General features: G+C 36.4%; 1 protein-coding gene across 10 annotated transcripts in view; it reads left to right on the forward strand.

Annotated features, from left to right (window-relative positions):
* The window catches only part of ptprua (protein tyrosine phosphatase receptor type Ua), a 322,168-nt gene that overhangs the window by 238,422 nt on the left and 70,557 nt on the right, over positions 1-13,189 (forward strand). For all 10 annotated transcript variants that reach the window (XM_048202043.1, XM_048202042.1, XM_048202034.1 and 7 more), the window contains exons 9-12: positions 1,606-1,715; positions 5,708-5,909; positions 8,186-8,288; positions 8,772-9,069. In XM_048202043.1, the coding sequence (XP_048058000.1) occupies positions 1,606-1,715; positions 5,708-5,909; positions 8,186-8,288; positions 8,772-9,069 (713 nt within the window). The remainder of the gene's footprint in view (positions 1-1,605; positions 1,716-5,707; positions 5,910-8,185; positions 8,289-8,771; positions 9,070-13,189) is intronic.

Raw genomic sequence — 13,189 nt, forward strand, 5'->3', positions numbered from 1 at the left:
TCACTTCTGTAAAGGGTTCAAATATGCAAAAAATGTTTGAAAACTGAAGAATCTGCAGGACCTGGAGGATTTTTCTGAAGAACAGAGCTCAGTTTAACTGCTCAGGACAAACAAGAGACTCATGAACAACAATCACAAAACATAAAAACAGTCATAGATCATTCAGGTAACCCCACACAGTATTAAGAATCAATGGTTCACATACTTGCGAATGGAGCCATTTTAATAAATTCAGCTATTGTTTTATCTTGTGAACTAAATGCAAACATCGTTTATGTAAAATATCTTACTCAGGACAGTACTAAACAAAAAATAACATGCATTTTGTCTGATCTCTCTTATTTTATTAAAATTATTCACATTTTCACAGATTCTGCAAGTGGTTCACATACTTTTTCTTGCCACTGTACCATATACATAGTTTTATTGGATGTACAACCTTCAGTATCAACAGCAAAAGATATGAGGAGGGCTTTTTTTCTCTTAAAAGGTGATAAGCCTATTTCTAATTATTTTGTTGTTTTGTCAACTTTTTTTTTTTTCCTGGTTGCGCTTTTATTTTACATTACACGCAAATAAAATACACACACTGTCAAGAAAATACTGATTAATGTAACTACATGGACTTTAACAAGATCAGACCTTTTGTTTAGAACAAGCACAAACTGACTTGATTCTTATGATTCCATTAGCAGTGTATATTGTTATCTGTGGAAAAGAGATAAACGAATAGACAATCTGTCCTTAATTGCAATCATACCATGAATTGTGTTTGTCTGTAAGCCATTTTGTGTACGCTATGTGGGAAAAGTCTTCACATTACAAAGGAAGCACAGAACCCTAATGTGACATATTCAGTATTTTATTTCCAAATTGCTGGCATTGGTGCATTTATGCAGCAATCACAATAGCAATGTACCACAGAACAAACAACTATAACAAATGTATATAAAATCTGTGTTGTATGCTTGGGCCCATAATTGCTGTTTGCATCTTTTTTTTTTTTTTTTTTTTTTTTTAATGGAACCAATTCTGCAGTAGTTCTAAATTCCCCCCTCTGTTTGCATAGGGAAATCGTCTTTCCTTAACTTTCCTATTCCTAAACCTCATAAAACTCACTATTGCATAAGTTTTCCCAACTTTCATACTCACTGAGCCCTAATGAGATGACTTCAGCCTGTAGACATTTTGAATGACTTTGGTCTGGATGAAAGTTAGATCCATTTCTCTCTCTCAAACAATGAGTCTAGCATCAATCAATCTCTCTCTCTCTCTCTCTCTCTCTCTCTCTCTCTCTCTCTCTCTCTCTCTCTCTCTCATTTATTTATTGCAATCTGCACTATTTTCTTCCATAACATGTGATGGTAAAGAAGATAAATCATCTGTTGTGCCCTCTACTGCTGCACTCATATATGAGATGGGTCTGTGGGGTTCTAGAACATCAAACTGTCTTTCTAACCTCTGTTTCATCCCCTCTAGTCTGTAGAGATGTCGTTTTTGCCTCCACCTGTTGCATCTCGAACTTCATCTAGGCTGTGGCTGATACTCTGTGTTTAGTAAGACGGATCTGACCGTACTCTGATTGTTTTCTTTCTTTTCCTGCAGTCCCAGGAGGAATTGCACCTGAATCTTTAACCTTCACCCCATTGGATGATATGATCTTTCTGAAGTGGGAGGAGCCTTTGGAGCCCAATGGTCTGATCACACAGTATGAGGTAGTGTATCATTTAGAAAGCATTGTAAAAGAAAACATCTATTTTAAAATTAGACTAAGTAATAATTAACAAAATTGTGTCAGGTTGTAGATAAAATGTAAAACTAAATAATTGTTATTATAACCCGGCGTATATCAAACTAATATTTAGCCTTTACATTGCATCTGAGGTGACATTTGTACAATGAAATAATTGCATTTACATATTAAATGCAATACAGAGGCAGCTCAAATATATTTATTTATATCATCAAAACTTACCCTTTATTACCCTTGTGAAAAATTAGCATATTTTTAAAAAGAGTACTTTTTACAGAATATTATGCAGAATTATGTTCAAATTGAAGGTGGCACAAGCTTCATTTACTCTGCAGGATAAAGATTCTTTCAGGGGAATGGGTAACTATTCAGCAGCCTGGTCTCATTGTTTATACGTTTATATGTAACGTACAAGGACAAAACTTTTTTTTTTTTTTTCGTACGTATGGATAGATGCTGAAATATGCAATATGGTCATATTGTTGTTATGTTTTTATAGATGTAAGATCTATAGATAGAACCACACTTTATGTACAAATGCATACAAATTCTCATGTGATCACATTGGTTTCACCAACAGGAGCGCGATCCATTTCCTCGTTTGTTTCGTTCAGGGATTGTTTTTATCCCTCATACTCTCTCCAAGTCAGAGAGTCATTAGTGTGTGTAAACTCTCTCCACCCTTCACAGAGTCTAGGTGTTCTTATTCTAATCATGTTGTAGTTCATTCTCCAGGCTTCAATTAGTCAAGGAACAAACATAATTGCTTTTTTGCCTTTCAGAGACTGTCGGATAGGGCAATTGTGTTTAAGTGCTTTAATCTGGTAATATTTCACTGCTTCGGCCCACTTCAATTACCTCAGCTGTCAGCATATACACATGTAAGCTTCTGCTTACACTCAACGCTCGTTTGGGAGTGACATGTGTAGCTTTATGTTCACCATGCTATTAGTTGATGGACAGTTTATGAATTTGGAAATGATTTCTCAGTGGTTGATTTGCTGCACCAGCATTTTAATAAAGTAGTTGCAAAATAGAGCATATCATTTCTTAAAGTGCCCCTATTATGGATTTTTGAAAAATACCTTTCATGTAGTGTGTAACATTCTAGGTGAATGAAAACATCCCGCAAAGTTTTAAATCTGAAAGTGCACCGTATATGAAGTTATTGTATCTCAAAAGTAAGAGTCGACTCTGAGACAATTAAACGAGTTGTTTGTAAAACGAATCCCAATCCGTTTCTTTGTGACATCACAACGAAACATTAACATATTGCCCGCCCACTTATTGCTCGTGCAGACCCAGGGAAAATCTATTTTTTCAACAATACCACAGCAATACATACTTTTGTTGTGTTCCCGTCATTTTACTGACAACTGCTTCTCAAACCTCTGGGAGTTTAACGCAGGATTCACAAAACGCTTGGTCTTAAAATATGGATCAATGCCCAGTTTATTTGGACCTACTTGCTCCTCTGAATCTCAATCTGTAAGTATGATTAATAATTGATGTTTATATTTTCTAGCGATTGTTCAAAATTCTAAGTTTTATATGTTATGTTCTATAACATACACCCTAGTCTGTATGTCTCCTGCTAACGGGCTAGTTCTGCTATTCAGATGTGGGTCCAATATTGTCTAAAAATGTGTCAATTAATGCAGCTTGTCTGTCTTATTACTTGGAGTAATGGTCAAGGATGGAGCACGACTTTTGTTTACAAAGTGTAATACATTATCAGCTATTCACGTTTGTGCTCGGCTAACGTGGGAGTTTACAACATAGTTGTGGGCCCAGTTCGCTTACATAACGTTAAAACAAACTGTTTTCTTCCTCTACGTTTTTATTATTAAAATAGAGTGTAATGGGATGTTAAGATGCTAGTTCGTGCTAGTTAGTTGAAGTATTATTTCTTGAAGTATTGAAGTATTATCTCTTAACACCCATTGTAATGGTATAGCCATTTTTTTTTTACTTTGTTAATAGTTATGACGGAAAAGTCTGTGTACACATCTGGCCTAAATGTTTATCTTATGTTAGAAGTTTTCAGCTTTGCTTGGCATTCTGATTCAGTTCCCACAGGTGTACCTACATAAAGTATAACAGTGACACTGCTATCACTTCTTATAAATAACACAAACTATGGTGACACTTACCATGTAGAAACGTTGTACTCCAATCGTGATTGCGAATTGGTTTCTGGTTGAGCGACTACTTCAGACGTTCCATCGTCGGACTCGGGCTCGAATTGATATGGTAAAATCAACGCTATCTTTTTTGTCTATACATTGTATACAATGTCTTGTGAATTTATAGCTGTCATTCAGTTATGGCAATGGACCAATCACAAAGGATTGGGTAGACCAATCACAAAGGATTGGGCCATGTGACCAATCAGAGCAATGTAGGCTCATGGAAAGGAGGGGTTTAGAGAGACTGATTCTTTGAACTGCTTCTAATGAATCATTTACAAATAATAGAGAACTGAGGTAAAATTAGATGTGTATTATGAGAAAACAAAAGAGTTTTTTGATCTTGCATGTATGTAAATCTGTTGTAGGAGACTCCCAAAACAATAGTAGGAAGCTTTAAAAAGGCATAATAGGGGCACTTTAAACTGAAGGATCTTGTGAAGTTTCTCTGTTATTCATTTAACACTTCAAAGTAGTTGTTTTCAATTCTTTGATGTGTAATATATGTCTAATGTAACCACAGTACTCCGTATCTTTGCCCTGAAGTACCTAGAAAGGGTAAACATTTTTCAAGCTTTCTTGTGAATACTTTTGCAATATTTTTTGCATTAATTAAGCAACATAAATGAGTCACAATTTGTAGGTGGCTCCTCCAACTTTAAAGTTAATGTTATAAGAGTATTCCAAAGTGAGGGCGGTAGTGGAGTAGTTTCAACAGGTTTTTCAAACAGTTTGTAATGAAGACCATAATTTCAAATCTGAGGTGTGACTGAATAGTGCTAAAATATGGGTGTTTCATGCATATTTTTATGCAAAAAAAAATTCCCCAATGTGTATATACAAAATGTTTCTTTAAGACTTGCAGAGATAGAATTTGCTAAGTCTCGTGCTTGTGTAAACATTAGTCATTTCATATAACCTTTGAAAGTCTCCCATCTAGTCAAAGATTTTAGTTTAAATACCTGTTCATGTTTTTTTCAAGGGATTGAGGGATTTTAGATGGTGTAGACAAAACATGTAATGTAAATGTCAACACTGTGTGCTATGACTACAATGGATCAATATCAGAAACAATGGACATAAATGCATAATCTTTACAGAGCTGAATTGTTGTTTTAAAACTTTTAATGAGAGGATAGATCTAGTTGCGGGTCTATTACAGTTAAAATGTCCTCACATTATTACAATATTTCACCATATAATGGAGACAGAGTTAGAAACTGGTTATTCTTTGAACCATTGCCATTAGGACCACATGAGTTTACCAAAATCATTTCTTGACTCAATTGGAAACTCTGGATGAAAACGTATCTGCCTGCTGAGTTTCTTTTTATATGAAATATACTAAATGGTATATACACCATGAGTCCTCTTGCATGAAAGAAAATGGAGCAGCAAGTTCTCACTGCGGGGGTAAATGAGTATAGAAATATTATGTCTGAATGTACAAAGATGTTTAGGTCTTGAAATGACCTGCTTTAACTTGATGAGTTTCCTCATATCCTCTACATTCCATGAATGCTACCATTTTGTTTTATTGACTACAAATTCCTTATATGAAACAATCTCTGAAGCTTAAGGTATGCTTTAAAATAAAAGACAATGTAAAGAAAGAGTACTGGTTTTGCTGTAGATCATGTGAAGCATACAGAAGTAGCTGAAGTCAGAGTATGAGACTGCATCACAGGGATTCATCAACACTGTTCCTCCACCATAAGGTATTACATCATTTCCTCTGGGCTCACTCTTTGTTTTTGATTTTTAGATCAGCTACCAGAGCATCGAATCGTCAGATCCCAGCATCAATGTTCCTGGCCCACGCCGCACTGTATCCAAACTAAAGAACGAGACATATCACATGTTCTCCGGGCTTCACCCTGGTACCACATACCTGGTGTCTGTTCGCGCCCGCACCGCTAAGGGCTTTGGGCAGACCGCCCTAACTGAAATCACCACCAATATCTCAGGTGAGGAAAAATACTTTGTCACAAGGAATAATCTGGGATATGAGCCATGTCAGAAAACCTACAACTTTCAGCTGTGTCTCTCTGCATCTGAAGTACTTACCCACATGGAAAAAACCTATATAAACATATGTGTTTCAATATAGGTTTTGATATAGGTTTTTAATATATGTGACATATATAAAATTAGCCATTTTCCTATATTATATGTACATATATGTACATATATATACACACATATATGTACACATACAGTACAGTCCAAAAGTTTGGAACCACTAAGATTTTTAATGTTTTTAAAAGAAGTTTCGTCTGCTCACCAAGGCTACATTTATTTAATTAAAAATACAGTAAAAACGGTAATATCGTGAAATATTATTACAATTTAAAATAACCGTTTTCTATTTGAATATATTTCACAAAGTAATTTATTCCTGTGATGGCAAAGCTGAATTTTCAGCATCATTACTCCAGTCTTCAGTGTCACATGATCCTTCAGAAATCATTCTGATATGCTGATCTTTTCTTCTTTTTCACCAATTAAATTACAGACTTGTGGTGAAAGTTCTTGGCTTTGCATTTGGTAGCTCAATAAACTGATAATTACAGAGAAACTGATTAGTTTCAACTCCTTTGGTAGTTGTGACCAAACAATGAGTATTATTTGGACAATCCTATCCTAAGATATAGTTCACTCAAAAATCATTTACTCATGTCATTCCAAACATCTTGGAGCTGCTAATTTATTACCATAGGCTATCAAGCTCCAAAAGGACAAAAAAGTACCATTAAGACAAGACGCAACAGGCAAAAAATAATAATTCTTTCATGCACTGGTCAATTTTGAGATTTTGGGCTATTTTGTTTCAGACTAGTGGAAAGAAAATATCTAAAAGACATTTAAGTGTTTATTATATACAAATTTCATTTACAATACATATCTTTAAAGCTGTTTTCTCATGCAGAAATCTCCAATCAGTAGCACTTAAAATACATTAAACTTTCTAATTTGATCCTTAATCTATATTTTTACAAAGGAGTTTGTGTAGCATTTTATTCCATGTGTGTCTCGCTGTTGACAGCATTTTCTGATTTATGGGATGATGAAAAGAGATAATTTAACTCTGATATGTCAACAAAATTAAATAATTTTGAACATGACTTAATCCAATTTCCAATTTCAGTTCTGGAAATGTAATTAGATAATGCTGCCTTTACATATTTACACATAACATTTTTAGAAAAAAGTATTATTACAAAACAACTGCCTTAGTGTACCATGATTAAATCAGCTGGGAAAGTATAGCGAGATCCATTAGTTAAAATTGTATCCCTATTCACCTGTGGTGATCACACAAACTCAGATATTGTATATTCCGAGTCTTCTGAAGTCATACAATAGCTTCCCTGCTTTGTGTCAAATAGGTTTGAGGCTATATAATTTTTGCATGAACTGCTCCTTTAAATATCCTCACACACACAATAACCTGGCTGTTGGCATGAACAAAACTTTTCTTATTTGTGTGTGTTTCCTTTGAGGTTTGTTCCAATAAACATGTCAATCGCAACATCCCACAGCCCTCTTATGAAACAGATCTAACACTAGCACTGTGATGGCGGCTCTCATTTTTTGTACTCTAAAATTTCTGCTTGTTTTGGTATGCTGAAGGCTGAGACATTGACCCGTTTCCCTGTACTAGCACACTAATTGACTTCCAATAATAAGCGGGAATGGGAGCAGGAGGTCTGTTCTGTGCTTACCCCTCAAGAGACTTTATAAAGGACTGTGAATCGCTCTCATCCGCCTCTATTACTGTGTTTCATAGCCCTTGTGTGGTGCGCTCTGTCTGGGGTGTTTTTTTTTTTTTTTTTGTGGAGCAAGGGATTTAAGTCAGTGGAAAACCTAATTTGAAAGATTTTTGTGTGTTTGAGTTGTTGGATGTGTGGGAGTTTTTTTGTTTGTTTTGTTTTAAGAAAATAGATAAAAAATGAAACTTCTGTTATAATTTACTCACCCTTATGTGTAATACTAAATCTGTATTTTAAGTATTTTTTTACTGATAATCTTCCCCTCTAGTGAGCTGTTAACTGAGAAACACTGCAACCAAATCATAGTCAAATCATTCGGTGGAATTTGCGGACCAGCACAAAATAATGATTTGTTCACTGGTCCAGATCTCAAGTCACTCAGGCAGCATTTATTCTGGCACAAAATAAATGATTTCTTACTCACATCTGACACAGATCAGATACTGTTTGCTCTTTCTTTCGCCTCATAGCGCCTGCATTTGATTATGAAGACGTCCCCTCTCCACTGAGTGAATCTGAGAGCACCATAACAGTCCTGCTGCGTCCAGCCTTGGGGAGAGGAGCACCTGTTAGGTAATAAACCCAATATAAACTAACAAATGTGTTTTTTTTTTTTTTTTTTTTTTTTTTTTTTTTTGCTAAAAATATATATTTGAAGTTGACAAATATAGACTTCAAATATATATTGACTACAAGTATATAGACTTGTTTAATGACAATAATCCAGATGTCCAGACAGAATAGCTGACAAATGCACACCCACATCATGGTGTAGCTACTCAACAGTTGAATTCTGCGCTAAATTGCACAGAAACTAAACTATTTTTTTATGGCAAGCTAAATTGCTTTCTGTAGTTTTTTGCTTGGCTTTGAATTTTTTAAATCATGTAGCAAATATACTGTTGTATAAGCATTTTACACTGTGGCTATTTTTGTTTTATTTAGCTGTTGTTTCATTAAGCACATGAGGCCATGATTTTATCAATGTCTGCAAATACAGTATGGTACAGTCCAGTATAGTTCAGTGTTTGAAGACCGTTATATCTTCCTGTATAGCACGTATCATGTGGTTGTGGTAGAGGAGGACAGCTCCAGACAGGTGAGGCGGAGGGAGTTGGGTCACATGGAGTGTTTCCCTGCTCCTTCCTCCCATGGGGAGACTCTAGGGGGAGGAGGAGGGGCAAGTGGTGCACCGCCTCATTACTACACCGCTGAACTCCCACCCAGCAGCTTGCCCGAGGCAACGCCCTTCACTGTGGGGGACAACCACACCTACAACGGCTATTGGAACACACCTCTTGACCCCAGCAAGAATTATCTCATCTACTTCCAGGCCTCCAGTAACTTCAGAGGGGTGAGTGATCCCATCTGTCGAATAAATGCTCATAAGGAACTTATGTATGTATGTATGAGCAATTGGGAGAAACACTTTGGAGAAGCTGGTTTATTCCAAATATCCTGTCATGAAGAGGCAGTGTCTCTTAAGTGTTTCTCCCAATTGCTGAATATTACATTGTTGACCATCCCATCAGATCTTAGCATATGTATTAGCAATCAAAAACGTTTTGTTCGAACTTTTAAGAGTAATCTATGTTGGATCTACAAAAGAATCAAAGGTATTCACAATAATAAGCTTCTGATCCCTTTGAAAATATGTTTATTTCAGGATTGCTTACTCATAAAATGTAGTCTAATCTAAGACACAGTCTGACTTAATTGATAGCACACAAACAGTTGTACTTATCAGAATTTTATTGAAGACACTGAGTGATCATTGATAGGGCAGGCTGGAAAAAAATATGTTAACCTCTGTGTTGCAACTAAAAGCTATTTGGAGTCAATTAGGGAGATTAGGGGGAAGTGTGGGTTGCCCAGGTGCCCTGTCCTATAAAGGCACACAATACCTGGTACTGACAAATCTGTTCTTCTCAAGAATGTCAATGTGAACCATGCCTCGATCCCAAAAGCTTTCACGGGACGTTAAAACACATTACAGAGATGCACAAAGCTATAAAAGGCTCAATAATCAATGCTAAAGACAATTTACAATAAGATATTCGGGCTTAAGATAGTCTTATTGTGAATTTGTGAATACAAATGTAGAAAATTCTGGACTGGTGGTACTCTCCCCTGGAGCAGGCATCCGAAAATCAGAACACGACAGACAATCCTGGAAGAGAGAAAGAACCCAAGGACAACAGTAGATGACCTTCAGAAATCTTTACAAACAGAATACAATTAAATGAAAACATTAAACACACATATCTGAGCCACTGAACAGTTCTAAGAACGGTAAGGAACGGTTCTAGTTATGTTTTCAATTGAGCTTAGAATGGCATGGCACAATTACAACACGATTACCGTTCTCAGCCCGGAATTCTCAGCACGGTTGGCCAGCTGTGCTGAACTGTGCTGCTAGAATGCATGTAGTGACGTCGCAACTCAGAACTGGTCACTTGTCTGTTGCCTGGCTACCAATTTCTCTGTAGCTAGCTAAGCATGAAATTTGAGAGACGCAAACATAAATTAATAATAAAAATAAAATATCTGATCATCTTCCATAAAGCGGTTGCTATTTACATCTTATACCATCAGTAAACTGTACATTCTAATCATGATTAGGTTGAAATGCAGGAATCTTATATACAGAAGTCCTCCAAGCTGTATAACACCTGGTTCATTCTGAGACTCTTGCGTATTATCACATATCAACTTTTCCCAGCACTGCTGTCACCACTGTTGGTGTCACTTAAATAAATAACTTGATAACTTGACTAAATATGACTACCTTGGTTCTATACTTGACCCCAGAGGCATCTTCTTTGCTCCTTGCCATGGATGTAGCAGCTTCAGCCACCAGAAAATTGCTTTTGTTGACATTTTCAAGTTGCTTCGCTTGCATTCCCACAAGAAGAAGATACCAATTTCCTATGAATCCATTACAAAAAAAGTCTATCAATGGCTGATCATTTATCAGCTTGTTCAGCAGTGCAAACAATGCACCTTTTTCAGTTCTATTACAGCTAATAACATGAAAAGTCTTTGACAAGATGTTGACCTTTTGACAAGATCCATTTGATCTGATTCATGTATGTCTCATACCCTTTTGGCCATGGCCAGTTCATTCTGTGGGTAAGAAAAAGGCAGAGCTATGTCACTCAGTTCATTTCGAAATAGCTTTAACAGTTGAATGGGTCATCTTCTCTTTCTTCTTTAGTGTGCTTTCAGAACAGGTCTTATTCAGGTTTATTTGGCTGTTGAACTCTTTGCAAGGCAACATATAACATCTTCAGTTCATCAGCTCTTTGAGACCAAAGTGATTGTTCTTTCCTTGTATTCTCATCAGATCATTTTTCATTTGATTTTCTCATTTGAGACATTATCTCAGACATCTCACCTCTCGTGGAAGATCCAGGAGTCTCCTGCATATTGAACACAATACAATACAATACTGGAAATCAAGCGAGTGATATAGAAGCCATGTTTCCATCTGGAATTAAGATGTGTGGTCAACTGAGACGTCTGGCTGTTTCCACTTGAGAATAAGAAGTTGTAGGGAAAACACCCTAGGAAGTAAAATTAGCTCAAATGAAATATTTATAGGGAATTATAAAGAGTTGTTTAGATTACGACCGAGCAACTGATTCGTCCAGCGTTCATTTGCTCGAGCCGTAATAAGCTCTTGTAACGGATATAAATATCCAACAATCGTGAAAACACTGATTAGAGCATGGTAACTAAATCGATAGTTTAAGACATTAAATTTTAGAATCACATAATACAAGACACTTTCTTTTTGAGATCTGCAAGAGATTTTATTTATTCTAACACAAACTAATCTAACACAAACACACGCACATACACACACACATACATTCATACGCGTTGCAGTAAGAAGGAAATGAGAGAGAAAAGAGTTTTGAAAGAGAGAGAGAGAGAGAGAGAGAGAGAGAGAGAGAGAGAGAGAGAGAGAGTGATATGATTAACAGAATTCCTATCAATGCATTTCAAAGACCCGAATGAACCATGAATCATTAATTTAAATGCACCAGTTCAGTTTTCATCTGGAGGTACTTGCTTGCGTTGACTTAAAAGTGAATTTCCCTCGTCGTGCAGAGAAGGGTTTCCCAAGTCGATGATTGGTCCAGGTCAGGTCCGTGTGGAACAATGAAAGGAAGCTTACGAAACTTACGAAACGAAACTTAGGACACGAAACTTACGAAACGAAACTTAGGACACAAGACTTTCAGCGGTAAAGGAAAATTAAGTAAAACAAAAGAAAAGTGAGTGAAGGTTGGATGGCTTGAATGAGCGGCTTGTCTGTTCTTCTTGTTACTCCATTGTTCTTGGTACTTGTCTTGGCTTCTTTTCCCAGAACAGAACCAACTCCTAGTTCACTATCTTGCAATAATGATCATTTAAACTTAGTTGTTTGTCACACCTCTGAGGAGTCTTGGCCAATCAGACATTGTCCTGTTTCAAGAGGGCCTTCCTCTGCCCCAATAAAACATAAGTACATCCCGGTCTGTCTCTGCTTTAGCAGAGTGCCATTTTAACATAATTTCTATTAACTGGAATATGATACATTTTAAACAGATTTCATTCAAGCCATGATTTAAGAAAGATAAAAAGAGATAAATCAAGTCCAAATAAGGCATACTTTCAGTCATTCAGTCAAGAGTTAACATATTTACATGAATTGTGAATGTTCTAAAGCCTAACTGTTTACAGGTAGTACTTGTGGACACATAATGCAAAATGTATGTAGTTAAAAGATGTTTGATAAGTCCATTAAAATTGTTGGAACAATTTTGAAGCAGTTTTATTTGTAGAACAGTCTCTTTGGCTTTCCTGTGAAGTAAGGAAACAAAAGGGGTCTGCATTGTCTCTCTGTTTCTTTGCTCTGGTGATCAAAGGATCTATCTTCTTGGGTGACCCTTTGGTATGTCACTTCTCCTGCTATCAGGAAGCATAGGGTGTCATAAAAATAATCAGCCTTGGTTCTCTCTGTAGACGAGCCGGAGCCGAAACCTCGATTCTGAATTAGAAATATGTTTTGAAAGAATCATCTGAATGATTCATTTGTCTGGTTCGTCCACAGTTCCTACAAAGTGCATCTCCTGTGACCACTCCCCTTTTATTTTGTCACACTCTTCATCACTTTACCTGAAGCACAGAGTGTGGCACACAGATACTGTAAAGATAAATGCAGATTTGTGCTATACCCCACTACTTTGATTAGTTGGTTTAGGGGTGTTTAATTAAGGCTAGAGCTAAACTCTGCTGGAAGGTGGTCCTCCAGGCCACTTTAAAAGTTCAGCAGTATCAGTTCTTGTTTAAGCCTGCTTAATGCACCATAACCTATTCCTCATTTTCAGTTAACTTTCATGTTGGGTGGAGATTTGGGAAATAGAAGGCAGACACGGAAATTATATACAGTAATATATTATGTATGCTTATATAATTAATGAGAA

Source organism: Megalobrama amblycephala, linkage group LG9 (genome assembly GCF_018812025.1).
Source record: "Megalobrama amblycephala isolate DHTTF-2021 linkage group LG9, ASM1881202v1, whole genome shotgun sequence".
In the NCBI taxonomy this organism is placed as follows: Eukaryota; Metazoa; Chordata; class Actinopteri; order Cypriniformes; family Xenocyprididae; genus Megalobrama; species Megalobrama amblycephala.